Genomic DNA, 27,418 nt, shown 5'->3' on the forward strand with positions numbered 1-27,418 from the left:
GCAGGCAAGCGCCTTGCATGGAAGCTTTGCTGCCATTGGTGTGTGTGTGTGTGTGAAAATGGGTGACTGGGTGAATGAGACACAGTATAAAGCACTTTGTAGAACCACTAAGGTTAAAAGGCACTATATAAGTGCAGACCATTTACCATAATACAGTAACATAATAGTGCAATATAATAGAGAATAATAGAATAAAGATAAAAGGGAGCGTTAAAAGACCAAATATTTTATTGAAAAATTCAGTTATGTAATACATACATTTCAGTATTTCAGTTTTTTAGAGAACTCTCATCAGAATTTATAACCTCTGTAACGTTTCCCATCATTCCAGGAGTAACACGGTTATCCTTTTGTCAATAAAATATTACATACCTGTGTCCTTCAAAATGTACACTATCAAATTTTCACAAAAAACTTAAACTTTTCGCAAGAATGCTATGAGGTTGTTTACGTTGTAGAGGAGATGCCAGTGTCAGTGCACTCTGAGACACCCTACACTACCATATTCTAATCATTTTTTCTGTGATTAATTTATAATCAATGTATTGTCCAGTTAGCAACAAATTAATTAATGGACCACTGGTTAATTTGAAACCAAGTTGATGAAGGCTTCAAAGTAAAAGAAACTTTTACTGCTAGATCTGTTTTCACCCACACTGTACTACAAAAGTTTAATTCAGGGGTATTGCACATGAGTTCATGTTGGTTTAGCATAAGTTTTAGAAATATTTTCACAAAAATTCCTGATTCTTGCAACTTCTTTTCAGTCCATAACAAACAATTCATCACCAGTTTGTCTCATTTAGTATAATAATCATTTTAAAAAGTAAAGGCTGTTTAATATTAGTATCAAAATTACAGTTAAAATAAACAGAAGCAACAAATATACTACTGACAATATGTAAAGAGAACACCAATAAAACCAAAAGCTATCAGGGCTACTTTTATGTACTGTATACTATACACCAGGCAGGTATGGTTAATATAGTAAAATATTTACCATGTTAAGTTAAATATGACCTCAAAGAACAAAATGGGCATATTACACTCATTATCATCAACTGTAGGTGTAGTAAAAGGCTGCATGTAATTTATACTTATAATGTAACACTTACTAGGAAAGACGAAGCTAGAAACCAAAATAATGAACCTTGTCTGTTAATTCATTTACTAACTCCCAAACATTTTTAATGGTAATGTATCAACATTATAATATCTAGACAGTTAAATTAACTGAGGATAAGTCAATCCTAAATTAGTTGAATGTTTTAGGGGGAAACCTGTTTCACCAGTCAGTAACATGAAACATATCTACACTTCAGGCAAACAATAACAGGCAAAACCAGGCCATTCATGCTTCACTCCAGAGATTATTTAAGAAATAAATACAACAAATATGAATTTATAAAGTGTTGCAGATTATTCTGAGGATTCCTCAAGAGCAGGGCCCCATGCCACAAACTCATTTCATGCTTCCTTTCCTTGAGGAGCTCTCATTGTCCTGGGTTCTGGGTGCTATGAAGCAGTATATGGTGGTGGCGCTGAAATATGTAAACACAAAATATGAGTAACAGTTGGTTCATACTTACACAGCACCAATTATGAGCACAGATTTCTTAAATGACTAAAGAAAAAATATTACTTATTCTGCCAAACCTTTTAAGCCAAAATAAAAACAAATTAAATAAACATGATGCTGGAATAATGAAAAATACAACAATAAATAGCAATGTCCAATTTGCAACTTCTACATTTTCTTACCAACATGACTCAAGTTCATTGGTTTCATCCAGATGCTCTGTGGACAGTTCTGGCAAGTATTCTATCTACTGTGACTGAGTAAGCTAGGAAAATATATTTCAAACCAATTGTGTCAGTCACAAATCAGCAACTACTGATTACAATGAACAGAAAAGCCACCTAATATTTTATCAAAATATTACAAACATCACAGAAAGATCAGAAAAGTTTAGTGGACATGCTATCAGAATCTTGAATCCGGAACACAGTGCCGCCGTGAGTGGCTTTCTATAAGCAGTATTTTATTATGATGCCCATATGATTTTCCAGGAAGATTATCTTATAAATGCAATTTATGTGATAAATACATAACATTAATTTGAGAATGACAAGGTACACGTTAATATTTTTTAGATTAATTAAATGATGACCACAGCAGACTGTTCACTACATGAACTATATGGACCAGTGGCTCTATAAATAAACATATTACTTTGATATATTTTGGGCCAGTTAGAAATATGGTTTTAATTTGGATCTCAGCAAGGTTGTGTTGGGTCAGGCTACTGGAGTAAAAAATTATAGTGTGCCTCCTATTTGTATGTTTATCTGTATCTGTTTAGAACACATTATCTGTTCATTCCAAATAAAGTATTCATATTCAGTTTTCACTTTTTGTCTTTTACCTCCATGACTGGGCCCTGGATTGGCAGGAAGACATGGGGGGTATGGCATCTGATGGAAGCTGGGACACTGCTGAGGCATACCAGGATACTGAGGTGCCACTGCATATCCAGAGTACTCAAAATTTCCAATAGGTTTACCATAAGCATCATACATGGGCCCCATGGGGTAGCTGGCCATAGGAATCTGCTGCGCTGAAATTAAAGTGCTTGTGTATTTTACTGATTTTCTCAGCAGACCAATAATGTTGCACTGTTAATATGGATGGATTTATCTAAGCCATAATTTTTAACATTAACACAACTTTATAAGACTTAGCTGAGGATGCTGGGGGAAAAAACTGAAGCAGACAACATACAATTTGTGTGTAACGACAATGAATATTGTGCTTTCAAACAAACAAATCTGTAAACTGCATGTGGTGCTCCAGATAATCTTTGCACTGAAAAGAATTTAACTGGTGTGTATGTGTAGGAGTGTGTATTTATATGTACTTACAATCATAAGATGTCCTCCCATGTTGCCTGTGCCGCTGATACAGGTAGCAGCAAGAGCACATAAAGCAACATACCATGGTGGCAATGGCAGCCACAAAGAGTAGGATGGACGAAGCAATACCTGCTATAGTGGAGGGACTAAGGAACAGAACACTGATCAGACAGTTATACTACACTTTCTCTCATTAGGCAATTTACCACTGTACACTACTACTTTATATTGTAGCGAAGTGTCATTTCTTCAGTGTTGTCACATTAAAAGATATAATGAAATATTTACAAAAATGTGAGGGGTGTACTCACTTTTGTGAGATGCTGTGTATACATATAATACATTGCCCTTATATATATATATATATATATATATATATATATATATATATATATATATATATATATATATATATATTTATTACAGTGCCCTCCATTAATATTGGCACCGTTGGTAAATATGAACAAAGAGGCTGTGAAAAATTTCTTTTTTGTTTAACCTTTTGATGTTTTGTTCATAAAATTCACAAAATACTCTGCTCTCATGGATATCAAACCACTGCAACCACAACACAGATTTATAAAATAAAATATAAAAAAAACTACTTTGTTAAATATACAGTATCTCACAAAAGTGAGTACACCCCTCACATTTTTGTAAATATTTGATTATATCTTTTCATGTGACAACACTGAAGAAATGACACTTTGCTACAATGTAAAGTAGTGAGTGTACAGCTTGTGTAACAGTGTAAATTTGCTGTCCCCTCAAAATAACTCAACACACAGACATTAATGTCTAAACCGCTGGCAACAAAAGTGAGTACACCCCTAAGTGAAAATGTCCAAATTGGACCTAAAGTGTCAATATTTTGTGTGGCCACCATTATTTTCCAGCACTGCCTTCACCCTCTTGGGCATGGAGTTCACCAGAGCTTCACAGGTTGCCCCTGGAGTCCTCTTCCACTCCTCCATGACGACATCACGGAGCTGGTGGATGTTAGAGACCTTGTGCTCCTCCACCTTCCATTTGAGGACGCACCACAGATGCTCGATAGGGTTTAGGTCTAGAGACATGCTTGGCCAGTCCATTACCTTCACCCTCAGCTTCTTTAGCAAGGCAGTGGTGGTCTTGGAGGTGTGTTTGGGGTCGTTATCATGCTGGAATACTGCCCTGTGGCCCAGTCTCTGAAAGGGAGGGGATCATGCTCTGCTTCAGTATGTCACAGTACATGTTGGCATTCATGGTTCCCTCAATGAATAGACGTATGAGTGCTGCCAGCATTGCTGCAGAGGTTGAAGGGGTGGGGGGTCAGCCTGTCAGTGCTCAGACCATACGACGCACACTGCATCAAATTGGTCTGCATGGCTGTCGTCCCAGAAGGAAGCCTCTTCTAAAGATGATGCACAAGAAAGCCCACAAACAGTTTGCTGAAGACAAGCAGACTAAGGACATGGATTACTGGAACCATGTCCTGTGGTCTGATGAGACCAAGATAAACTTATTTGGTTCAGATGGTGTCAAGCGTGTGTGGCGGCAACCAGGTGAGGAGTACAAAAACAAGCGTGTCTTGCCTACAGTCAAACATGGTGGTGGGAGTGTCATGGTCTGGGGCTGCATGAGTGCTGCCAGCACTGGGGAGCTACAGTTCATTGAGGGAACCATGAATGCCAACATTACTGTGACATACTGAAGCAGAGCATGATCAGTATGCAGTATTCCAGCATGATAACGACCCCAAACACACCTCCAAGACGACCACTGCCTTGCTAAAGAAGCTGAGGGTGAAGGTGATGGACTGGCCAAGCATGTCTCCAGACCTAAACCCTATTGAGCATCTGTGGGGCATCCTCAAACGGAAGGTGGAGGAGCACAAGGTCTCTAACATCCACCAGCTCTGTGATGTCGTCATGGAGGAGTGGAAGAGGACTCCAGTGGCAACCTGTGAAGCTCTGGTGAACTCCATGCCCAAGAGGGTTAAGGCAGTGCTGGAAAATAATGGTGGCCACACAAAATATTGACACTTTGGGCCCAATTTGGACATTTTCACTTAGGGGTGTACTCATTTTTGTTGCCAGCGGTTTAGACATTAATGGCTGTGTGTTGAGGTATTTTGAGGGGACAGCAAATTTACACTGTTACACAAGCTGTACACTCACTACTTTACATTGTAGCAAAGTGTCATTTCTTCAGTGTTGTCACATGAAAAGATATAATCAAATATTTACAAAAATGTGAGGGGTGTACTCACTTTTGTGAGACATATCCTGCTGGAGGATCAGTATGGATCCTCCAACAGGACAATGATCCAAAACATACATCAAAATCAACAGAAAAATCATTTACTGACCACAAAATCAAGGTCCTACCATGGCCATCCCAGTCCCCTGACCTGAACCCCATAGAAAACCTGTGGGGTGAACTGAAGGCTACACAGATTCTAGTCCAGGCTATTGTTATCTCTAAACTGGACTACTGCAACTCACTGCTTTCAGGCCTCCCAGCAGTTCCATCAAACCCCTTCAGATGATTCAGAATGCTGCGGCACGCCTCGTCTTCAACCAGTCCCAGAGAACCCATGTCCCACCCCTCTTCATCTCCCTCCACTGGCTTCCTGTAGCTGCCCGCATCAAGTTCAAGGCCTTGATGCTCACCTACAAGACCTTGTCAGGAACAGCACCCTCCTACCTCAACTCTCTCATGAAGGCCTACGTTCCCTCTCGCAATCTGCGATCGATTAGCGACCGACGTTTAGCAGTTCCAACTCAGCATGGCGCTAGGTCCCTTTCCAAAACCTTCACACTAACTGTTCCTCAGTGGTGGAATGCACTTCCAATATCAATCCGGACCGCAGAATCTCTCACCATCTTCAAAAAACAACTAAAGACCCACCTCTTCAATGAACACCTAACAAACTCATAAAAAAAAAAAAAAAATTGCACTTATACCTCTACTCTGCACTTTGCTTCTTCTGGAATTCAATTAATGGATCTCGTATGGTAGCACTTCTTGTATTGTTCTCTGCTTGATATCGCTTTGCTTGTATCTTTCTCATTTGTAAGTCGCTTTGGATAAAAGCGTCTGCTAAGTGCATAAATGTAAATGTAAATGTAAATGAAGAGGAGAATCCACTGAAATGTGAAGAATCAAAATGTGAAGGATCTGGAGAGATTCTGTATGGAGGAACGCTCTCAGATCCCTCGCCATGTATTCTCCAACCTCATCAGGCGTTATAGGAGAAGACTCGGAGCTGTTATCATGGCAAAGGGAGGTAGCACAAAGTATTGACTAAAAGGGTGCCAATAATTGAAGCGCACAAATATTTAATAAAAGATACTTTTTAAAACATTTACATTTATTCATTTAGCCGATGCTTTTATCCAAAATAACTTTGGACTTACAAATGAGAAAATACAAGCAAAGCCTATAAACCTGTTTTGTTTGTAGTTGGTTCATATCCATGAGAGCAGAATATTTTTGTGAATTCTTTGAACAAAATATCAAAAGGTTTACCAATAAAGACAATTTTTCGCAGCCTTCTTTGCTTATATTTACCAATGGTGCCAATTGGTACACACACACGCACACATAACAGGTGCATCTAAAAACAATAGAATATCAAGCAAAAGTTCATTTTTTTTAATAATTTAATTCAAGAAGTGGAACTCTCATGTATTCTAGATACATTACACATGAAGTGAAATGTTTCTTTTTTTGTTTTAATCTTGATTATTACAGCTTACAGCTCATGGAAATCAAAAATCCAGGATCTCAAGATATTAGAATAAAGAATTTATAATACAGAAATTTAGTCCTGAGAAGACTCTAAATCAGCGAATTAACTCAAAACATCCGCAAAGGTTTCCTGAGCCTTTAATCTCTCAGTCTGGTTCAGTACACAATCACAATCACAGGGAGGATGAAAGTAAATTTTGAATTTCATTTGAAAATCAAGGTCCCAGAGTCTGGAGGAAGAGCGGAGAGGAACAGATTCCAAGTTGGTTCAGTGTGAAGTTTCCACAGTCAGTGATGATTTGGGTTGCCATGTCATCTGCTGGTGTTGGTCCAGTGTGTTTTCTCAAGTCGAGAGTCGATGCAGCGTCTACCAGGAGATTTTAGAGAGCTTCATGCTTCCATCTGCTGACGAGCTTTATGGAGATGCTGATTTCCTTTTCCAGCAGGACTCTGCACGTGTCCACAGTGCCAAAACTTCTAGTAACCGGTTTACTGACCATGGTGTTACTGTGCTTGATTGGCCAGCCAACTCACCTGACCCGAACCCCATAGAGAATCTACGGAGTAATGTTAAGAGGAAAATGAGAGACACCAGAGCCAACAATACAGACGAGCTGAAGGCCGCTGTCAGAGCAACCTGGACTTCCAGAACACCTCAGCAGTGCCACAGGCTGATCGCCTCCATTCCACACCATGTTGATGCAGTAATTTGTGCAAAAGGAGCCCCGACCAAGGATTGAGTGCATAAATTAATGTACTTTTCTGAAGGTCGACATTTCTGTATTATAAATTCTTTATTCTAATATTTTGAGATACTGGATTTTTGATTTCCATGACCTGTAAGCCTTAATCATCAAAATTAAAATAAAAAAGGGCTGAAATATTTCACTTTATGCAATGAATCTAGAACATATGAAAATTCCACTTTTTGAAGTGAATTACGGATTATTTTGATGCACCTGTATGTGTGTGTGTGTATATATATATATATATATATATATATATATATATATATATATATATATATATATACACACATATACACACACACACATACATGTGTATATATATATATATATATATATATATATATATATACACATACATACACACATACACACACACACACACACACACACAGGTGCAGCTAAAAAAAATATGTAATTTACTTCAAAATGTGTGTGTGTTTGTTTATATATTTAAAAAAATATACACAGAGTACCTAAGATGAAAGAGCATGCAGCGTTTCTGTCCACTTTCTGTGATCATCTTCATCCTATCCAGACAGCAGTACCGATGGTGGCAGTTTCCACAGCAGAAGGTGATGAGTGGGCAGTTGAAGCCATTGTGCCAGGTCCCATTTTTGTCCACATACCACTGGCAGTCCTCATTGGCATTGGCTGAACAAAGCAAAATACTGTAGCTATTTATGAGCAAAATTGTATAAGTCTGAAAAACTGCAGACTGCATATGTACATCTTTATAGGCTATTCTGTGTAGTGCTGATTTCCCGAAGCAATTTTTACTTTGTGCAAAGTGATTTCTGATTGCTCATTGCCTGAAATGCTGAAATGCTTTGGTGAACGTGGATGTATTGTTCAAATCCTATTTCAGGTGGTTAGTAATTGCTGGTGTGTGGTTCATGTCAACGCCAAATCCTAACATAATAAGCATTAACTAAGTCTTTCTCCCCTCTAACTAGGTCTTGTACATGTGCCATATTTCTAAACATGTACAGCAGTTTAAAAAAGTCAATCTTTCGTGTAAACACAGTTTTACATTCTTCTTCTTCTTCTAACTCATTATTATTATTATTATTGTTTTTTTTTTAATGCTGACTCAAAACTAAGCATAACAAAAAAAGTGCCACACAACATATGTGCAACTTGGCATTTTAGCTATCTAGCTAGCTAGATGGATGGATGGATGGATGGATGGATAGATAAATGTACTTTATTGATGGAGAGGACAGGCATGGACAGGATGGCCATGGAGAGAATGGGCAGAACTGTTCATGATTATATCCAGTTTTGCTACCATCCTTTTCTCTGTGCTTGTTTCTAATGAATCTAACGTCAGCCATGTGATGGAGTTGGCCTTTCTGCTCAGGTCCTTGGCATCTGATGATGCTGCACCTCCAGCAGACCACACCATAGAAAACTATGCTGGACACAATCAACTGATAGAACAGCCCCAGTAGTCTTGTACATCAGTACAACAGCCCCAGTAGTCTTGTAGTCTGCACGCACTGAAAGCCCTTATAGAGAAGAGCCTGCTTTGGCCTTTCTTAAGTTTTAATTTATTTATTCATTTTCATATGATTCATTTACATGTAATTCATTTACCTTTTCTCTTCTCTCCTCCCTTCCCTTTCCCAAATATTTCATTGAGAAGAAGAAAAAAAACAAAAAAAAAACAAAGTACCAAACCCACCACCTGTCTTTGCATTAGAGTACCAGCAACTATAATATATCTACCGTTCGCATCAGCGATAACGTTAGTGGACGAAAACTGCAACCTTTTGTCAATTAAAATAGCGACCACTCCTACTTTCAAATTGAAGTTTGAGTGAAAGACGTTTCAAATTTGTAAAAACCTTAGATCTCTTGACAGGATTACCTCTGATGTTCCAACAAATAAATCTTAAAGGTGTGCCTGTCCCAGCCAGAGTGGGACCCCCGCAACACAATCAAAGTCTCCAGAAAACAAAGGGAGACAGCAGTGTTTCCCACCAATAGTTGTCCACAATGTGAAAACAACTCAAAGAGTAAGCCGAACTAACCAACTAAATTACCTAAACAAAAAAAAATTCCAGTAAGAGAAAAGTCCCCTACTGACTTAAAATCTGATAAATAGTCTGCGCACTTCAACAAATATAATGTCCTTACCTTTTAAAGACTTGTAACAAATAATATAACAGTGTAGCATGTAAAGATGAGGAAACAACACTAATAAATTGAAATAAACTCTAACCCAGTCAGAGCATCAAAACAGAGAAGCACATTAATACAGAAGTAGATTTAAGAGGAGTGAGTCCACAAAATCTAGGTGAAGTAATGCACCGACAATATCTTCAATAAAAATCCGAATTCTGTAGAGCTGGAAGGCCGAGTGCAAAAAAAGAATAAAAGTGAAAAAAGCTCCACTATATAGGTGATGCAGTTCACCACGATATCAAGAGTTTAACATAGTCTCCTGCTTCCTCTGCTGAAATAAAGTCCTTCTGGACACCGTTATATGTAATGTGAAGCCGAGCCGGGTGAAGTATTCCATAGCGAGCGCCCTCAATACCACGAAGTTGACGCCGAACCTCGTTAAACACAGCCTGGGCTGTCTTGCCTGTTGGTCAGCTTACTGTAGGTACCTCCATGTTCATTGCCCTTAAGTTTGTTCCCCAGTCTAACTGGTAGGATGGTATTAAAAGCACTGTACAAACATGATCCTCACTGTTGCTGCAGGTTTGAGTAGGTGTGCATGGCTCTGTAAATGTTGGTTTACAGTCATGTGAAAAAATAAGTACACCCCATGGAAATTGTTGAGGGTTTTTTTCTTTCATATTTGGACAAGCAAACATTTGATCCTCTGTGAAGCAGTGCCTATTAATATAGCTTATACACTATCAAATGAGACATACAAGTGACATTTTGTAGTAATTTTCAAAATTTAAATGAACAAAAAAACAGATCAGTCACATGAAGTGACAAAAAGTAAGTACACTGCCACATTTATCACATATTCAAATCCATAAAATTAGAATTAGGTGTTCAAGATTGGGTGCCAGTGATTACAACCTGCTTAGGGAGTGCAGGTGGACCGGTCTTATTTATACCTCTTTGATTCCTCATGCACATTTAACACCATCCAACCTCTCTGGTTGAGAGAGAAAATGAGAAAAATGTAGGTGGACACATCTGTAATCTCCTGGGTCATGGACAAACCCCATTTTGGGAACCTGCCTGCGAGTGCCTGCTAAGCAGCACTGGAGCACCACAGGGAACTGTGTTCTCCCCCTTCCTTTTCACCTGTACATCGCACACTTTCATTACAGGTGAGATCTCTGATATCATCAGAAATTTTCAGTCTGAGGGAACAATGTCACAACTACAGGACTGCTTTGAGCACACAGAGTGGAGTGTATTTGCTGAAAACAACTCCTTTATTGAGCTAGAGCAATATATCCCATCTGCCCTGTCCTACAGTAATTACTACAAAAAGAATGTTACCAGAGTTAAGGAAATCCATGGGTTCCCTATCGAGAAACCCTGTATGACCAAAGAGGTCTACTAAAACAAAGAGAGAAAAGTCTACTAAAACAAAGAGATACTGCTTACAGGGCAGCTTATAGTCTAGCCAGGGCTAATCTAAAGCGAGGCATTTGTTATAAGTTTGTTCTTGTTCTCTTTCATTCTCATGTGAGGATAACGCCTAAGAAGGCCATGTCGTGTCACTGAGATCAGTACAAAATGTTTATTTGCTTACAGAGACACAAACATGTTCTTCTGTTCAAGGTTCATCTAAACATCTTCCAAGATCCTTAAACAAACCCTGTTTGAACTGCCTCAAACTGCTTCTTATCGATACACAGAATTATGTCATGCTCTGCATTTCATATCTATATATCTATATCTATATATATCTATATATCTATATCTATATATATATATATCTATAGTAGTGGTTTAGTACAAGGGCTTCAGAGCGCTCTCATTATTCTATCCTGCTTTATTCTATCCTGTATTAACCATCTTTCTGTAATAAACCTTTTTACCTTCAGAGGACAAGTCTGCAAGTGTTGTCTAATTTCCACGACATATTAGAGCAACAATGCTCAACCATAAACTCAGAATTGAGAACAGTTTTTTTATAACAATAACCCCAACATATGTGACAGGCCATACCAAGACCAAATGGACCTCTATTAGTGAATGTTCCAGCTCCCTTTATTATTATTATTATTATTATTATTATTATTATTATTATTATTATTATTATATTAATATTTATTTATTTATTTAGTCGTAGCCAATTCCCACCCATCAGGCAACTCTACCCTATCACATGACCATTAGTAACAGAGAGGGTGCTGGCTATCATATGCTTTCTACAAGGCATATGAAGCCAGCCGACCACATCTTTTCAAGCTGTGTGTAATCAAAAAAGACCACGACCATCATACTGAACATCCCTTCAACATATTCAGTATTTTTTGCCAATATAGTATCCAATTGTGGAAGATTAATGATTTGAAATCTCATTATCCAGCAGTGTTTCCCACAGGATTTTTGTGAGACTGTGGTGGGTGGACCCTATGGGGGGGCATGCTTATGGCAGCAAATCTATGCCAAAATCCGAGTGTGTTATTGACGTTGTTGATGTGCTCGGTTACTCAACATCACTCTTCATGCGAGTCATTTATTGTTTTATTTGTTGATAGTTTTCAATTGATACCCTTGCAACATGCTACGTTCTGAAATATATGTAAATACAGGGTATCTTTACCAGTTGTTAATAGACAGGAAGTGTTCTACCAGTTTACTAGCTAGCCTTTGTATTCTTGGGATATTAACAGATAGCGATCCATCCAGCTGATATCATATTGATAATCATTCATGTAGTAAGACTCTTCATAATTAATTGTGATCCCCAGATAACAAATCATTGGCTTAGTAACAGAGGGTTGTGGTTGATCTCGTAAATCGGATTTGTTGATTATGTTACATTATTATACTTTTTGTGTACAAGGTGTCCTACACCTTACTTACAACTACAACTATACTTTTAATAATATAAGCTGTGCTTAAAGTATAATTAATTGCTGTTGTGTACTGCACATGGAGAAATTTTTTCCACATGGGGAAACTTCTTCACAAGCTTCACTTCCCTATAAATATCCCAAGAATGCAAAGACTAGCCAGTAAACTGGCAGAACACTTCCTGTCTATTAACAACTGGTAAAGATACCATGTATTTACATATATTACATTACATGTTGCAAGGGTATCAATTAAAAACTATCAACAAATAAAAAATAAATGATTCGCATGAAGAGTGTCTGTGGATGAAGCCATCTCTCTCATGAGGAACAAGTAACTATGCTAAAAGTTCGTCACAGTGAGTGGCAGCCAGTCAGAACTCATTTCTGGAAAAATTTGTTAGCCAATGATATTTGAGGACAAGCCAGTTGGCCCCGTCCACTGCTGGAAAAAATAAAAAAGTATTTGTGTGAGCAGAAGCAATAGTTGAGAAAAGCAGCAGCAGTGGAGAATGAATTTGCTTGTGCATAAAGACTTTTCCTCCTGGGCCCTAAGTGGTGTAACAGCTCACCTCGTAGAAGCAATGATTACAAATCAGATCCAGGCTCTAACAGCATATATATATATATATATATATATATATATATATATATATATATATATATATATATATATATATATATATATATATATATATATATAATTACACACACACACACACACACATAAAAAAGCACACCAAAAACTTATACCAAGTTTGTTGTGTATTATACAAAAAGCAAAAGGTTGAGCAAATCCACTTTTCTGCCGGATTACGATAACTCACTGGTGAATCCTCCCAGACAATAACCAAAAATAGAAGTAAAACGTATTCCCTCAGCTGAAATTGTCCTTGAGGAAGATAATAATGATAGTCTACAGAGTTTGAAATTCTTGAGTTGAGCACTCTCCCGGTGCTGTCTCTCCCCCGGTTTATGTTTACTTCCATAAACAATGCATGCTGTTATGTGATGACGTAACCAGCGCAGAGTTCTCGTAAAGGTTTGCGATTCCGTGAGCACAGAGCCAAACACAATGCTGATGGTGGCAACAACACTCTGTCATAGATACCAGGTGGCAATAATTAAAATAATTAAACACACAGGTATTTAAAACATGGCCCGCAATCGGAGACCAGGTACTTGGGTAATCCCCATCTGGTAAAAAAAATCTCCACCCTGAAGACCTTTAGAATCTTAGGGGTCTTGCTGTCTTGTAGTGGGAACATGTCTACCCACTTAGTGAAGAAGTTGATGATAACCAGCCGGTAAGCATTTTCCCTTGTACTGGTGGGGAATGGTTCCAGTAGATCAGTGGACTGCATGAACCCGGATGGTTTGTTATTTTCATGTTTGTATTTCTGGCAGGTGGTACAACGTTTCACATACTCCCAGACATCTTTTCGCACCGTCGACCACCAGGTTACTCCAGCACCCATAGCAAGGTCTACAGCCATGCAAGATGGCCTCCTAGTGGGCTGGAGTGGAAGTAGTGTAGGAAACTTGGGATCGAGGTTAGTTTATATTTTGTTGTGTGACCTTTAACTGTTTCACTGTATCATCTTTGTCCTGAGTTTGGGCAATTTCAGCCAAGGAATGGGGAATGTCAGTTTGGTGGTGGTGTACAATATGCAAGAACGGAGACACATCCATGGCGGGAGGTTAGAAGGCCCTTGACAAGGCATCTGGTCTGGTGTTAAGACAACCCTTCCTGTAGCGCACTTTGAAGGAGAATTGTTGCAGCCGCAGTGTCCACCTTGTCAGGCATGAGGAGATCTTTGGGCAGTTGAACACCCAGGTCATTGCTGCATGGTCAGTAAAGACCTCAAACTCCACTCCTTCCAGGAAATGCTTTACTTTTCTACAGCCCATACCGCAGCCAGACACTCCTTCTCTGAGGTAGAATAATTAAGCTCAGCCCCTTTTAATTTCCTTGACACATACGCAATAACCTTGCCCTCCTCAGACTACTGGGTTAAGATGGCCCCTAGTCCCTGCTCACTAGGTTCAGTGTAATAAATGGTAAAAGGTCTGCACTTATATAGTGCTTTTTAACCTTAGCAGTTCTACAAAGCACTTTAAGGTCCTTTCGCACTGAGCATGATTAAGCCACACAAATGTTTCATGTGATGATCGAAGCAATAGAAGCAATAGATCCCTATGGAGCTATTCACACTGGGCCCTATCATTCACGGCACAACAAAGCGCCATTTTTTTTTCTACCCGTGTGACGATTTTATTCCTGTCGCCTTGTGACGAAATGGGCCATCCAATTAGATTTGAGCTTTAGAACATGTGCCCAGAGCCACTGCTGTTACACAAAAGGGCAAGATTGGTGGCGCTCTAGCACAAAAAGTTGTTTTGAAAACCAGTGTAAACACCAAAGAAGAGTATTCTGGAAGAGAGAAGAGAATGGATTTAATGTACTGTATCATATACAGTTATATAATGTAAAAGTCTAGTTTTTGTTTTAAGAGAAGCATTTGAAATAGCAGTTGTTTTTTAGTCTTATAATGCTTATTCTTATTGTTCTTTCATCTATATATACATATCTTTTATACTTTTAGTATACATATTTTTTATTCTAATTTTTTTTTTTTTTTTTTTTTGTTATTTATCTTGCCCAAATAAACGGGTTTTGTCCCACTCCTGTGTTATTGTATTATATTTCACATTATTTCATTCATACTAAAACAGCTTGATGGTGCTGTTCAAAAAACACAAAACATTCTGCCTCCATTTCTGGTTAGAATACACATAAAATAAGAAAAGTTAGTATTCACAGACAAAGATGGCTAGAAGTATAAGTAGGTGCAAATAGCTTCATTTATAAAATATACTTAACTGGTCCTGTTATATTTTCTGGGCATTCCTTGCTGCATGAGGATCAGGTGCTAATGTTCTGGAATGCAGGGGGGGGGGGGGGGGGGGGATATAAATGCTATTAGCATGATAAGTAGAGGCTACAATAAGCTAGCCAGACAATATTGTGTGAATTCTGTGAGATGGCTGCATTCTTTAAAACTATTATTGGGATTGATTTACATTGAGATAATTTAGCCTGGAAAATAACGTTATTTTCTATAATGGTCATGATACAACTTCAACTCCTGTATCAATCTATGGAACTCCCCGTGCTCTTCTCTTTTCTCAAGAATAGGGTGTACCCAATAACGCCATCTTTTTCTTTTCCTTTCCTCATTTAATAAAACAACAAACTCATCCTCTGTGCTTCTTAACTATTTGTGTGCCTTGTGGTGCTATGCGTCAACATTTACGTGATTCTTCATTTAGTGGTCTTCTTCAAAGACGATATGCGATCAGCTGAATAGTGGGTTGTGCCACCTAGTGTGCAGGTGTAAAATGCATTCTCGGTCAATGCCACCTATCATGCAATTAGCTGAAGGCGATCAATCATTTAGTGTTTGGTGTGAAAGCACCGCTTTATCATGTCACGCTCAGTGTGAAAGGACCTTTACACTGTGTTTCATTCATCATTCACCATACTCTCTCTCTCTCTCTCTCTCTCTCTCTCTCTCTCACACACATACACACACACAAAAGACAAAAGAATAACCAAATTACATGCAAAACATTATTGAGGTTATAAATTCTGATGAGAGTTCTCTAAAAACCTGAAATGTATGTATTACATAACTGAATTTTTCAATAAAATATTTGGTCTTTTAACGCTCCCTTTTATCTTTATTCTATTATTCCTTATTATATTGCACTATTATGTTACTGTATTATGGTAAATGGTCTGCACTTATATAGTGCCTTTTAAACTTAGTGGTTCTACAAAGTGCTTTACACTGTTTCTCATTCACTCACACTCACACATCAATTGCAGAAAAGCTTCCATGCAAGGCGCTTGCCTGCTGTCGAGAGTAACTTGGTGTTCAGTGTCTTGCCCAAGGACATTTCGGCATGTGGATTCATGTGGGCTGGGACTCGAACCACCATCCCTACGATTAGTGGACAACCCGCTCTACCACCTGGGGCACAGCCGCTCCAAAGTGTGTCCAAGTGTCGACTTGGAAAGGCAGAAATTGAGAAAAGAAACAAACTGAGAACAGAATTAACATTGCTTTATTATTTTTTTAAATCTAAAATAAGTTTCTTATTATAGATCTATTTGTAAATGCACCAGAGTGAAGGCATTTTTTTGGTGTTTAAGATTTATATAATGCAGAAAAAAATACTCTAATTACATTAAGGCTATTAAACGCACATCACTTTCAGTTACTTTACAAATAGTGTGTGTGTGTGTATATATATATATATATATATATATATATATATATATATATATATATATATATATATATATATATATATATATATATATATATATATACACACACACACACACACACACACACACACACACACAGACATACATATATATACTATTTGTAAAGTAACTGAAAGTGATGTGCGTTTAATAGCCTAAATGTTTACATACTGATTTATTTCTTTATTTGGGATTTTAAAAACAAGCAGAAGATATGTTGAATGCCCAATGTCATTTCACCCAAATGAAATCAACATCATTTCAACATATGGTAAGCACACCAATTAGGGCGAGTTTACATTTATTTTATATAGCGTGAACAACATTGATTCAACATGACTTTAATGAGCAAAAAGATGTTGGATCAATGATGGAGATGAACAGTCAGTACGTTTACATGGACAACAATAATCCAATATTACTCCGATTAAGACAATACTGTGATTAAGAAACTACCATGCAAACAGCAATTTTTTATTACCTTAATCCGATTAAAGTCATACTTGAAGTAAACACAAATCAAATTAAGACAAATCGAATTTTAGTCGCATTATCGACTTGTATTACAGACATGTACACACCTTAATCACACTATTAACGTCGTGTGAGAGTTTTCACCGCATTGTGCGACAGGACACGATCACAAATGGCAGTGCTCAACCGTTTGATGGCAAACAAGAGAGCACGGCTGTGTCCCAAACTGCGTACTTACATATACATATAGTAGGAGACATACATGTATTTCAGCTACTAAATACATGTTAAATACATGTATTTCAGCGGTTTAGGACGCAGCCCGCATCTTCAAGCAGTCATCTATTTGCACGTACAGCATTACAAATAATTAACTGCACTTCAAGCTTTCGTAAAATTAAAAATAAAAACACCCAAAACTGTATACGGTACCATAACGAAGACGAACTGTATGTCCATACGTGAAATTCTGGATGGAACGTCGGATGGCGTGGCGCAGAGATGTAATGACGTGCTGTTAATCGATCTATGTTCTATAACATGTAAAACCTGATCATGAAAGGAATATTCTAAAAGCAACTCATGTAAACACCTTAACCACAGTATTACCTTATTCAGAATAAGGTCAATAGTTAAATTACTGTCCATGTAAACGTAGTCAGTGTTTCGATGCCACGAGAGACCTCAATTATGCAATGATTATATGTCATTGTTATTTGGGAAGGCTGCTAGCATACATACCTGAAGTAGATGGGGCAACCAGAGACGAGCTAGCTAGGCAGTCGAAAACTTTTTTTGTTTCTGCTCTTACAAGCAAAAATCTTGCTGCATTTGTGGCAACGAGCATTGTCTGAATCAACTCCAGTGAAGTGTAACCACACTTTTGAACGTTTGGTTCTCTCCACCATCGTCACTCTGTGTATTAAACAATAGCTTTCGTGTTATGTGGGCGTGCTCGCTGTTGCGTGTGATAGACAGCCTCCTCACGAGAGATCTCAGTTCTGGATTGTGAATAACGAAAATGCAGATGAATGTCTTAGTATTATCACAAATTAGAAATGGTTGGTGAGATAAAATGTGCAAGATAACGTTTATTTAGCAATAATAAATAGGAAATATATTTTCTTAATTTCTCCAGTACCGAAAGCAGAACCGAAAGAGTCAGTGCTTATCGATACTACAGTCTTTTGTAATTTAGCACCAGGTCCAGTTTAATACCGGGTTTCGGTACCCATCCCTAACATCATGATGTAAGTGTCTATAGTCCAGCTGGAATCGTGCCACTCATAAGTCTATGACCTGGAGACATGCACTTTACCATCCACCATGGCGAATTTTTGCAGCTGCTGGTGTTCGGAGTCAGTGTTCTTGGTTAGTCTCCTCCAGACTTTGTGCTGCATATCAGCTATATCAGCTGCCTGTGTCAATGATTGCTCTTATTTCTTCCCCAGCAACCATTAGAGGTACCTGGAGAAGGGATGGTGTAAGGAGCTTACTGTCGTGAGGATGTATGATTGACATCCTCGCTAGCTCTTTGGGACCTCGGCTTCCAGGTGTCTTGTTGGATGCTTTTTCGTTTGTGTTCAATATTCACACATTTTACCAATAGTCCTTAGCCCCCATGCAGTCTTTTTCTACCCTGAAGCCCACCTTGACCAGCTGTTCAAAAGGGGTTATTGTCCCTCTTAGGCAGCCTGCAACCCTGGGGTTGTTGTTATTCAGGATGTGGTATACTAACTCCTCCTCTGTGATGTCTGCTTTCCATTTTAAGCATAGAGCACGGTAATTGTAGGTGAAATCTCATAGATTCTGCCCCAGCTGCTGTACCATCACCCTGAGCTTGTCCTTGACCTCTGCCAGGTAATCCCCGGGAAGGACAGCTGTCATGAAAGTGTCCTTGAACGTCCTCCAATCATCGACTTTGGTTTTGCACAGAATGAGGGAACACCAGACAAGACGTGAGAAGGTATTGTTGTGGGTAAGTGTGTATGTACAGGTTGGCTTACTGTGTATCTATTGCTCATGATGGTGGAAGGTGGAACACAGGCTGGGGAGTTAACATGTTGGGAGCTGAGACAGTGTTTAGAGGGAACATGTGGGGTAAATGGGGTAAAAATATGCAATCTAGGGTAGGTGTCCTAGTTTGCCTAACTTTTTTCATTTGATTTTCCTATTTAGCATCCCTCATAAGGAAACCATCTATTACCGCCCTCTCAAGTTTTTGCAACAACTGTTGGAAGGAGTCCTGCAACATCTCTAAAGTAGCCTTGACTACCTCCCTTAATGCAGCTATTTAATGTGCTGTTAATTGCCCGTCTGATTCTCATCTAGATTTTCAACTTGTTCAAAATTTTTCATTTGTTCAAAGTCTGTGTGCATTGATTGCACATTACACACATCAGTAACAGGTAGTAACGTCAGCATTAACCTCATCATTATTATCACTAGCGTGCGCATATTCACATCCTGCTCTATGGTGTTACCCTCAGAAATACCATCACCAGTGTTAACAACATAATTAGTGCACTACATTTTCCCCCCTTTACTATAATACATGCTGTGTTCCAGCTCATCTCGTAGATGCACTAGTTACAAAAAAGATCCAGTCTCTAACAGTATATATTTAAAAAGAAAATCACATCATAAACCACCAATAACTTTCACCAAGCTTGTTGTGAATTATACAAAAAGCAAGTCACTAAATATATACAATAAACACACACCCAAAGTCCCTCTTGTAGTGAAAAAGAATATATACAAGGGATTCAATTCTTCTGGATCGTCCTCACACGTTCCCCAGTCCAAAGGTGAGTGGTTCCACTTATCTGCAGGATTACGGAAACTCGCTTGTGAATCCTCCCAGACAATCACCAAAAAATAGAAGAAAAAGGTATTTCTTCAGCGGAAAATGTCCTTGCGGAAGCGTGACAATAATCCACAGAGTCTGAAATTCCTGAACTGAGCGCCTGTCTCTGCTGTCTCTCTCCAGGTTTTTATGCTTACTTCTGTAAAACAATGACGTAACAAGCGCAGAGTTCTTGTAAAGGCTCGCGAATGCGCGAGTACAGAGCCAAACTGCTGATGGTGGCAACGAGACAGCGCTAATAGACGCCGGGTGAAAATAATTAAACACACAGGTATTTAAAACATGTACTTTATGTGGCAGTGCAATAGCAGCCATGCATTTATAATTGTTTTTTTCTTTGTTTATCTCCGCATTAAGAAAGAGGGGTGTGTGTCCCCTTCTCTAGTGTCAGACACTAATGTGGAAATCATCAATCCTGCAGGGGTGCCTTATTTTTGTAGTCCAACCAGGAAGTTAGCATCACCCTGGTTTCCTCGACAAAAAATCCAGTAGGTTTTTTCCATTGGCTTTTGGATTACTGCAGAAAATAAGCTCTGTGACCAACAAAAGTTTATGATTCTTACACGTTTTGTTCATCAAGATAATCTTCACAAATGAACACAACTTTTATGAATTTTGAAGCCTAAATACAATCGCCAGAAGTAAAAAGCTGGTTAGCCTGTAAACGATCTACACCACAGTAGCATGACTTCAACGTCACCATCACTCTTTCAATCTTTAATTTAAAAAAACCTGCAACTGGAAAATAGAAGAGTGATGGCGTTTAATGTCCACAAACATCTCTGTAGTTCCTTTAGCCACTTGTTAGCAACCACCTTTTTCAAGACACGTAAAAGCTTAACAAAATGATGTGTGAGGTATTATTAATGTATTTTGTGTCATAGAATAAAACATTTAAATATCTTGAGATTGTGTTAACCGCAGACCTAATTTCAGTCATTTAATTCAAAACCCATTCAAAAAGCCCAGTGACTTCAGGACAATGGATGGAAAAATTCGAGTCGAGATCAGAAGAAAATTAGAAAGAAAAAATTAATAATGCATGGAAGCTTAGGGCTTCTGTACTCCCCTTTCCATGCATGTACATCTAGTTTCCTCTCGCAGTTGTAATTTACTGCATGCGTGACAGGCAATAATGTGCTTGGATTTTTGTCACAGATTTGCCACCATAATGCAGCCATGTGGTTCCAGTGCATGTGAGCATGTACGCATACAGCAGAGGGAGGGGAAGGGAGCGGAGTGGTCTGACCGATTGAGGGGAGGTTCTGACTGGCTTGGAGTGAGAGTGCTTTTCCGAAGCAATGGCACAAACCAGAGATCTTTAATGTTATTATGAGAAGTTTAAAAATATTTTCGGTTCATTATGAAACTGTGGCAGGACCACCACATTATAACTGGTGGGAAACAATTAATGGGAAACACTGTCCAGTGTCACCCAGGGGAGGATGAGTTCCTTTTTGAATTCCTCTCAAAGTTTTTAGGGAGCTTTTCCTCACCACTGCTGTTTCTGGCTTCTTCATTGGGGATCTAATTCTACATCTATATAATTTCTGCTGTATAAACGAAACTGAATAAATTTTAATTGAATAGAGCTGATCTGAACTGAATTGAATGTGGCTGGTTGACAATTCATATTTCGTAAATATGGAAAGAAAAAAAAAAACACCATGAAAAATGTATATTTTATTCTAGCCCAGAGAGCCCTGGACTAGATAAGACCATTAAATGTTTGAAATTTTCTATTTGCCTTACTGTACTATTTTCTTAAAAATAACTTGTGTATGATGTAGCATTAGTAGCAGTAATTCAGACACTGTTCTGCCAGCACTTACCAGTTTGACCAGCTCTGCCAATGTTTTGGCAGCTCATAGCTGGTCAGACCAAGCTGGATTTTTCAGCAGGGACTTTAGGCTTTGAAGGCATTTGGCTTTCCATGGTGTGGAGTGACTATTGTTTAACATGAAGCAGTAAAATAAAACTAAAAAGAAACAAATTTTCCAGACAACTAACTCACTCACTCACTCTCACACACACACAAAAGCACGCACCACACTGTAGGCCAGTTAATGCAGTCGGTAATGTTTCTGCAGTAAGGTCATACATGTTTGAGTTGAGATCATGATTTTGGGGTGGGAATGAATGTAGACGCACACACAAACAAGCATTGTTGTTTTTTTTTCAACACACAAATACTAGTTCAGAAGAAATACCGTGTGAGACACTGCATGACTGAAGCTACAGTCCCCTCTGAAACAATTGGATCAGCAAGGCCAATTCTATTGTTTTTGCTATACACTGAAGGCATTTGGGTTTATGATCAAAAGATGAATATGAGATGATATATTAGAATTTCAGCTTTCATTTCCTGAAGATTACATCTAGGTGTGTTCGACACCTTAGAACATTGGACCTTTGGTGGCAAACCACCCAATTTTTATATGGAACTGATCGTCTTAAAGTAAATTAAATAACACTTAATATTTGGTTGCATGGCACTCCAAGAACTCTAAGAACATGGCACCTTTTTTTTAAACAAATTTTTCAAGTGATCAATAATATTGGAACATGTGACTGACAGGTGTTTCTTGTTGCCCAGGTATGCTCTGTTAAATCGGTTGTTAAATCAATTAATAGCTCTGTGTACTCTTGATTTGAGCCCTGGGTTTCACCTGAGAAGACACTGTTTTTTAAAAGGATAAACTCACATGCAGTTCAGAAATCTGTATACGGGAGAAAAGCAAGCCATTTTAATGCTGAGGAAGAGGGAAAATCAGTCAGAGCCATTGCACAAGCACTGGGCATACCCGTTACAACAAATTGGAAAGTCCTTAACAAGAAAGAAACTGCCGGTGTACTAACAATCAGACATCGAACAGGTTGGCCAAGAAAAACAGTAGCAGTTGATGAGAGGAAAACTGCAAGGGCTGTGAAGCAAAAAAACACCAACAATCAGTGACAGCAAAAACCTACAGGGTAGGGTATTAAAACGTATTTGTTTACTCAAGCCTACCCTGACTAGATTCTGTTCTACTACTTCGCAGTCAAAATTATCTTTTTTCTCCCTCTCTCCTTTCGCCGAGCCCCACACGAATTTATGGAGATACTAGACATCCAGATCCTTTCTGCCTCTGGATGGAGCTCAAATCTTCTTTAATTCCAGACTGCTGGGACTACGGCTGCTCTTAACGCCATACAGACTTCATATAAATCCATAATGAACTTTTTCACAATATCTGTTGTTACCCAGATGAGGATGGGTTCCCTTCTGAGTCGGGTTCCTCTCAAGGTTTCTTCCTCTTAAAACATCTTAGGGAGTTTTTCCTTGCCACCGTCGCCACTCAGTGGCTTGCTCAGTTGGGATAAATTCACACCTTTAATATCTGTATACCATGTTGATATTTCTGTAAAGCTGCTTTGAGACAATGTGTATTGTAAAAAGTGCTATACAAATAAAATTGAATTGAATTGAAAAATAGGGTGAAGCTATCACAATAAGACTTTGAGAGCAGAAATATAGAGGCCACATGAGGCAAACCACTTATCAGCAGTAAGAATCAGAAGCTGAAGAATCTTCAGAACACTGGAAAAGTATCACACAAAAAAGTGCTTCTCCCAACAGATGATCAGCCTCTCACTCTCAATCACAATTGCTTGCTCTACTCTGAGCAAGGTGAGTGCACGGAAGGCAGCCGGCCCGGATGGAATACCTGGGCGAGTGCTCGGAGCCTGTGCGGTGCAGCTGGCTGTGGTCTTTACGGACATTTTCAATCTGTCCCTGGCTCAGGCAATGTCTCACTGCCACACTGGATCCACATCAGTTTGCCCATCACTGCAATAGGTCAACAGAGGATGCCATCTGTACGCCACTCCACTCTGCATTGACCCATCTAAACAGTCAAAACTCGTACGTCAGAAAGCTGTTCGTTGACTTCAGTTCAGCATTTAACACTGTAATCCCCTCCAAGTTGATCTCCAAGCTCAGCCAGCTTGGTATCAGCACTTCAGTCTGCAACTGGACTCTGGACTTTGTAACGAACAGGCCCCAGTCCATTAAGTTAGACAACCTCTCCTCCTCCATCATCACCCTGAACTGGTACGGCAACCGCTCCGCTTCCAATCGCAAAGCACTCCAGCAGGTAGTTAAAACTGCCCAATGGATAACTGCCCAGCTACCCACCACTGATAATATGCAAGCGTTGCCTGGGACCGGCAAAAAACATCACTAAGGATGTCTCCCACCGTAACAATGGATTTTTCACCCTCCTCCCTTCCGGCAGGCACCACAGGAGTCTACATTCAGGAGTCTACAAGTAGGCTCAGGAAGAGCTTCTTCCCCGAGGCTGTGACCCTGCTAAACTCAAACCCTCCACTCTAAAATTCCTCACCTTGCACTATACTGCAGTGTTCAGTACTTTATTGGACAGTTATGTGTTGGATAGTTACTTGCACTATTCATATTTGCATTACCTGTACATTCACACAATTTAACAATATTCTGTATATATATAACATGTTACTTGCACTATTCATAGTAGCACTATATGAACAACTTCACTGTTTAACTATGTTCTGTACATATCATCCAACTGTACATATATTGATGTTCATACTGTACATACCTCTCATCTGCAATAACTACTGTCATTATTTTAATATATTCACTGATACTGTATTTTTGTAACTACACTATACATATTACTTGTATTGCACTTACGCTGCAATACTTACTCCTGCACTTTCTGTGTATATATATGTATATATAGCTAGCTATATTCTTGCACTTCTGGTTAGATGCTAACTGCATTTCATTAGCTCTGTACTTGTACTCTGCTTAGTGACAATAAAGTTGAATCTAATCTAATCTAATCTAACAAAAGAAGAATGCAACAATTTGTTGAGGTTAATGGGTCAGTTATTGCAAGCAAAGAATATGTAACCAAATATTCAGTGGTATTTATTTTAATACTATCTGTTCCAATACTTTGCCTAACCTAATCATTGGGTTTCTGACACAAAAGGTGCCATGTTCTAAGTTGTTTAACATATCTATATGTAAAGATCAAGATATGAAAGCTGAAATTCTGATCTATCATCTTTTGATCCCAAACACAAATATCTTCAGTTTACAGCAAAAACAAAAGAACTGGCCTTGACGTTCAAATACGTTCAGAGAGGACTGTATAAGAACAACCCCTATTTAACGACAACTAGGTGCTACAGAAGAGTGATACCCACAGTTTTTTTTATGGGGATAGGACAAATCTGTTCTAGAAAGCTTTTAAAATCGAGCATGTACAGGATGAGTGATTTTAAAAAAAAAATTGCTTGTTCCCTAGAAATGATGAACTGTAGACATTTATTTGTTTGTAATATATTTGTTAACACAACACCTAGAGACTCTAAAAACTTCGGGGGAACGTAAATTGCACCTTCTGTTGTACCAGCTACAAATTATGTTACAACCAACCCCATTCTCCCCTTAAAAAGATCTCTATTTATAAACAGTCTATATCACAATTTGCCGCATATCATTAGCTGCGTTTACATGGACAACAATATTCCACTCTTAAACCGATTAAGACCATACTTTGATTAAGAAACTACCATGTAAACAGCCATTTTTACTTACCTTAATCTAATTAAGGTCATACTCGAATTAAGCTCTAATCAAATTAAGACAGGTGGAGTATTCCTGTTTTAGTCGCATTATGGACGTGTATTACAGACATGTAAACACCTTAATCACATTATGAACGTCGTGTGAGTTTTCACCGCATTTCATCGCATACTTTCCTACTATAGGCCTGTAGTGGGGAAAAATACATGTATCTCGGCTACTATATAGACGATAAATACGCGGTTTGGGACGCAGCCCACGGCTTCAAGCAGTTGTCTATTAGAACGTACAGCTTGACAAATAATTAACTGCACTTAAAGCGTTCCTTAAAAATAAATAAATAAATAAAAACACCCAAAACTGTATACGGTACCATAACAAAGACGAACTGTATGTTGATACGTGAAATTCTGGAGGGAACGTCAGACGGCCTGGCACGGTGACGTAATGACGCGGGCTGTTAATCTAATCATGTTCTAAAACATGTCAAACGGGAACATGACAGGTATTCTAAAACGCGACTCATGTAAACACCTTAATCACAATATTATCTTACTCAGAGTAACGTCAATAATTAGATTACCGCTGTCCATGTAACCGTAGTCACTGACACACCGCCGTATTGGTAATATTTTAAGCACGCTCGGGTGTAATCGAAGCTAATATTGTCTTCCTTCACGTTCCATATATGTGCCATTCCCACCGGGGCCTGTGAAGAAACACCGCCTTACCCTGCCAAGCAGATAGAACCATGTAGAGCAGCGGTACCAGCGCAGCTGACAGCGGCATCTCAACTCCACTTAATCACTCCGGTCAGGTAAAATGTAGAAGGGAATTACATTTGCTTCGGCTGAAACAATTATTTAAATATTAGTGGCCCAGCATTCGGAATAAGCTGCGCATCCAAGCACTTCCTCTGTGCTCCAGTTTATGTGGAGCTCTGTGCCAGTTCAACACATCCTCAATTAAAGGCGCACGAGCACTTACCAACAACATGCAGTGATACGCGTGCGTCATTCGTACCTTAGTGTAGTACATTTAAAAAGGAAACGTGTGTTAATAAAATAAGTTTGAACAATAACGGCGCCCCAGCCAGCGCTTTCTAGGATCAGGATTAGGTTTCATGGGTTATTTTTAAACCACCACTTCCTACAGGGTCAGCTTCAGGGAGATGCAAGGTTGGGCTACGTCCTCGAACTGTTCCTCACGCCCCTCTAACTCCCGCGTCTTATTTACTAATTACTTTTCATTCTGAACCCAAGTGACAACTTATTCAGGGTCCCCTTGCTAATACAATTCATTATCTTGGATCAGGGAAAACAAGACAATAAAATAATCAGTAATCAGTCTGTAAATCAAATTTCAATAATTGGATGTAAAAACTGAATTGACTATATTGACCATATTAACAATGCACTTGAACCTAACCAAGCCCCTTGAGGGTAACCACACAAACATTAGCATACAACCTCAGAATTTAGCCTTGAATATGCCTTTCAAGATTTGTGCATATCCATCTAATATATAATGTTATCGCTGTTTGAACAAATTAAGTGCTGGCTTGGAATGTCTGATTGGTCGGCAAGGGCCATATTGTTAACAAACGTCCAGAGATTTTGAATAAGCATTAAGGGGCAGACTCTATTGAGTAATTTGACACCACAGTATGGAAGACCTGGCAAAAATCCTAGGAATAGTTTGCAAATAACTGGTTCACATATTAAT

General features: G+C 38.7%; 1 protein-coding gene across 1 annotated transcript; it reads right to left on the bottom strand.

Annotated features, from left to right (window-relative positions):
• Positions 1 to 210: 210 nt before the first annotated feature.
• On the bottom strand, positions 211 to 27,418 carry shisa4 (shisa family member 4). Its single transcript, XM_017450075.3, has 5 exons — positions 26,425 to 27,418; positions 7,871 to 8,048; positions 2,923 to 3,059; positions 2,427 to 2,618; positions 211 to 1,541 (listed from the first exon to the last, which is right to left on the bottom strand). Exons 1-5 carry the CDS (start codon positions 26,480 to 26,482, stop codon positions 1,516 to 1,518), a joined length of 591 nt encoding a protein of 196 aa, XP_017305564.1. The 5' UTR covers positions 26,483 to 27,418; the 3' UTR covers positions 211 to 1,515.

This window comes from Ictalurus punctatus, chromosome 21 (genome assembly GCF_001660625.3).
Source record: "Ictalurus punctatus breed USDA103 chromosome 21, Coco_2.0, whole genome shotgun sequence".
Taxonomy (NCBI): domain Eukaryota; kingdom Metazoa; phylum Chordata; class Actinopteri; order Siluriformes; family Ictaluridae; genus Ictalurus; species Ictalurus punctatus.

Coding starts and splice junctions, on each gene's coding strand:
- shisa4 (XM_017450075.3), bottom strand. CDS start 26,482: ATGCCGCTGTCAGCTGCGCTGGTACCGCTGCTCTACATGGTTCTATCT. Junction 3,060..7,870: donor TGCATGCTCTTTCATCTTAG/GTACTCTGTGTA, acceptor TCTGTTCCTTAG/TCCCTCCACTATAGCAGGTA. Junction 1,542..2,426: donor TCCAGGGCCCAGTCATGGAG/GTAAAAGACAAA, acceptor TACATATTTCAG/CGCCACCACCATATACTGCT.